Source organism: Rhagoletis pomonella, unplaced genomic scaffold (assembly GCF_013731165.1).
Source record: "Rhagoletis pomonella isolate Grant_MI unplaced genomic scaffold, Rhpom_1.0 Rhpom_scaffold_13671, whole genome shotgun sequence".
Classification (NCBI taxonomy): Eukaryota; Metazoa; Arthropoda; class Insecta; order Diptera; family Tephritidae; genus Rhagoletis; species Rhagoletis pomonella.
This window is the reverse complement of record NW_023472199.1, coordinates 1-4,185: the sequence shown is the minus strand read 5'-3', so window position 1 is coordinate 4,185 and position 4,185 is coordinate 1. Positions and strand designations below refer to the sequence as shown.

The 4,185-nt window shown below is 46.9% G+C and overlaps 1 protein-coding gene across 1 annotated transcript; it reads right to left on the bottom strand.

The window, feature by feature from the left end:
- Window positions 1-68: 68 nt before the first annotated feature.
- On the bottom strand, window positions 69-980 carry LOC118757009. The gene has a single exon (XM_036491739.1). The coding sequence runs from the start codon at window positions 978-980 to the stop codon at window positions 69-71; it is 912 nt and encodes a 303-aa protein (XP_036347632.1).
- Window positions 981-4,185: the final 3,205 nt, after the last annotated feature.

The window sequence follows — 4,185 nt, the reverse complement described above, 5'->3', positions numbered from 1 at the left end:
TACAAATTTACATGGGATGTTAGAAAGGAGTAGAACAGGGTGCCACAGTACTCCCCTGCCAGATGGAACTATCGGTACCGAAAGGGTATGTTAATTCGTCTACCACTGCGAGTAGGTTTCATCGTAACGTGCGGCTCTTCTTCCTCTTGTGGAGTGTTAGATATATCGCTGGATTCGTCGCTTGCTATAAAAGCTGGTTTGAGCCGATCTATGCTTACGTTGGTTGGGCGACCTCTTACTATAATCTTAAAGTACTTCGGCGATTTCTTGACCACAAGGAACGGTCCGTCGTAGGGTCGAGTAAGCGAAGGACGAATCGAGTCGTTGCGCAGGAATACGTGTGTGGCTGATTGCAACGCTGGCGATACGAAAACCTTCGAAGTGGAATGGTGTTTTGTTTGCGTAGGCTGTAGCTTCATCATTGTTGACTGAAAATGCGATATAGTGTCGGTAGTAACTTTCTTACTTTTTGTTTCTTCTAAGAATTCGCCGGGAATACGTAATGTTGTTCCGTAAACGAGTAAGGCAGGGCAGGTATTAATGTCCGGTTTGAATGCAACGCGTAGACCAAGAAGTATTGTCGGTAGGTTGTGTACCCACTTGGCTGGATCGTGGCATAAAATCGCTGTCTTGAAGCTTCTGTGCCACCGTTCAATTATTCCATTTGATTGCGGGTGGTACGGAGTTGTTCGTAAGTGGTTTGTACCAAGAAGGGTCATTAATTCGGCGAAAACGGCGGAATCAAACTGCCTTCCTTGGTCCGAAGTTATTCGCTCTGGAACTCCGAAACGAGCTATCCAGTGCGAGAGTAATGCTTTCGAGACAGATTCGGCAGACATGTCTGGCATCGGCGCTGCCTCTGGCCATCGAGTATACCTGTCAATCATAGTCAAACAGTATCGTTGTCCTTCACATGGTGGAAATGGACCAACGATATCTATGTTGATGTGGCGGAAACGCTCTTTTGGAGGCTCGTACATTGCAGGTTTAGACTTGGTATGTCGCTGTATTTTAGCGCGTTGGCAGTATAGGCAATTACGGACGAATGTTGCGGTATCTTTTTTAATATTCGGCCATACAAATTTTTGTGTCATTAGTTTCACGGTCGAGCGAACACCTGGGTGTGATAAGCCATGGACTTTTCGAAGAAGGCTTTCGCGAAATTCCTTCGGGATATACGGGCGGACTGTTGTTGTTGAGGTATCGCAAAACAACTGTTGAGTGCTGTTGGGAATAGGAAACGTTTTTAAATTAAGCGAGCTCTTTTTCGTACCTGTTTTGTTAAGTATGTTTTGCAGGTGTGCGTCGTTTTGCTGCGAAATGGCAATTTCGTTGTAGTCGATAATCTTGTCGATAGTCTGCAAACGCGATAGTAGGTCGGCTGTGACGTTTTCTCTGCCGGGAATGTAGCGAATATCGGTGGAGAACTGACTTACGAAATCCAACTGGCGAAGACGACGGGGCGAAGCTTTTTCGGGTTTTTGTTTGAATGCGTAGATCAAAGGTCGATGGTCAGTCACGATGTAGCATTTACGTCCCTCGATCATGTGGCGGAAGTGGCAAACGCCTTGGTATATAGCAGCCAGCTCGCGGTCGTAGGTGCTGTAAGACCGTTGGGCGTTGCTCAATTTTTTCGAGTAGAACCCGAGCGGTTGCAATTTCCCATCGACGTGTTGGTGAAGTGCGGCGCCAACGGCTGTATCCGATGCGTCAACAAATAGGGCTAATTCCGCGCTGGAATCGGGGTGTGCGAGAAGCGTTGCATTCGTTAGTTCATCTTTGCACTGTTCGAATGCATTCTCTGCTTCAGCGTTCCACGTTATTGGTGTGCGGTCATTCTTTTTGTTGCCGACGATGAGTTGTTGGAGGCACGTTTGGTAAGACATTGCATTTGGCAAAAATTTGCGATACAAATTAACCATTGCTAGGAAACGTTTAAGTTCTTTTGCAATTGTAGGCTTGTCGAAGTTGCGAATCGCATCAACTTTTTCGGGCAATGGGTGTATTCCACGAGCGTCGACCAGATGGCCTAAGAATTTTAATTCGTTTTTTCCGAATTCGCATTTCGATGGATTGATTGCCAGATTAAAATCACGTAGACGTTGGAAAACTGTTCTCACATCACGACGGTGCTGTTCTATTGACTTAGAGGCGACGCAAATGTCATCGACGTACGGGAAGACAAAATCTAACCCGCGTAATGTTTCGTCGATTAGCCTCTGAAAAGTTTGGGCGGCGTTGCAAAGCCCGAACGTCATGAATTTAAATTCATATAAACCGAACGGGGTCGTGATTGCGGTTTTTGCGATGTCGTCTTCCTGTATGGGCACCTGGTGGAATGCCCTTTGGAGATCAATTTTTGAAAAAATAGTCTTACCTCGTAGATTTGCAGTGAAGTCTGTTAAGTACGGAAGCGGGTATCTGTCGGGAAGCGTTTGGGCATTTAGGGCACGGTAGTCGCCACATGGTCTCCACGTTCCATTGCTCTTTTTTACCAGGTGCAATGGACTTGCCCAGGAGCTGCTGGATGGTCGACAGATGCCTGCTGTCATTAAGAATTCGAATTCGCTTCGCGCAGCTTCCAACTTGTCGGGAGGTAGACGTCGGGAAGACACAGGTTGACCTGTTGTTCTTATTTGGTGCGTAATAGTACACTTCGCTGTAGACCTCTGCGGCGATAGTTTAGTAATATCCGAGAATTCGGCTAACAAAGCAGAAAATGGATCACGCGAGTCGAAAGTCTTGATCTCAATTGCCTCCTGCGTTGTAAGAGCTATGAGTGGTGCGCGCAGTTGTGTTACGTTGTCGATGATTCGGTTCCTACGTAAGTCAACAAGCAAATCATAGAAACGGATAAAATCTGCGCCGATTATTGGTGATGTGACGTCGGCAATTACGAAGGACCAATGGAAATTGCGACGTAGTCCGAGGTCTACATTTATCCGCTTTTCTCCGACGACTTTAATAGGGGAACCATTTGCTGCGTATAAAGTTGTTGCTGTAGGTCTAACATCATAAGTCTTAGCGGTGAGCGGGAGTACGGACACATCCGCACCTGTGTCGATTAAAAAATTTTGTTTTGACTTTTTGTCTAGCACTTGCAGTCGGTATATTTTAGTAACTTCTGTATGGTTGATGGCGTTATCCGAGGCGAGGGAATATAGTCAATTAGTTGACGAATTGGCTGCGGGAGTAGCTGCCGTTCGATTCTTACGTCGGCAAGGGCTTCTGCATTTCCGAGCGTTACCGCCATACCTTTGGTGGTACCAGCACTCAGCAGAAGTTGTGTGCGAAGTGCCAGCGACGTGAGAATGATCGCGGCTGCGCGAGTATCGGCGAGAATTGGAGCGCCTGCGATTACGTGAGCTTGAGCGAACTGTGAATTTTTCGAACTTGTTGTTTAATTCCCTGACAGCAGCGCGCAGTTCAGTTAACTCGTTTGGTTGTTCAGCTTTGATTCTGTTAACTTGACCTGGCGCTACGGCATCTATAATAGAATCGGCAATTCGCGTGAATTCTGTGGCTGGTCCTGACGTTGCAGCAACGACAGGTTGGGCAAATTCGGGTAGGCGTTTCGTCCAGAGACCTTTTAGTGCCGCTTCCCCCAGGGTACTACCTGCAACTTGCCTCATCTCGTAGTATAATTCGGACGGCTTTTTGTCCCCTAATGGTAGTTCTGATAATAATCGGTTGAGTCGTCGTTGCTCGCTGTCGGCAAAGTGCTCTATTAGTTTTCGCTTTACATAGTCGAAACGATCGGTTTGTGGTAGTGAGGCAATAACATCACTGAGCTTAGCGATAACGGCTGGGTCCAGCGCTGCCAAGACTGTAGCTGTTTTTTGTTTGTCGGTGGTAATTCCGGATGCCGTGAACCAAAAGTCCATCGTTGTAAACCATGCTTCGATATTGGTACTGGACATGGTGGGTACCGGTAACCTGGCGTAAACTACGGCAACCGTGTCTGCCGCTGGTGGTGGCGTACCAGTGTTGGCTGATAAACCACTGTCCGTCGTTGTATTCGGCATGGTTATATAACCTCAAACGCCGGAACCACGTGCTTGGCGTTTGCAGTAAGGTGGCGTGATTATTCAACTAAATGTCTGGTTAATCGGGAAACTTTTTCGTCGGGGTCACCAGTTTTGGTTTCTACAATTATTAAAACCAATTTGCGTTGAATTTAAGTTA

What these genes read in the sequence shown, in the direction of transcription:
- LOC118757009 (XM_036491739.1), bottom strand. Translation starts at nt 980, where the DNA reads ATGTACGAGCCTCCAAAAGAGCGTTTCCGCCACATCAACATAGATATC.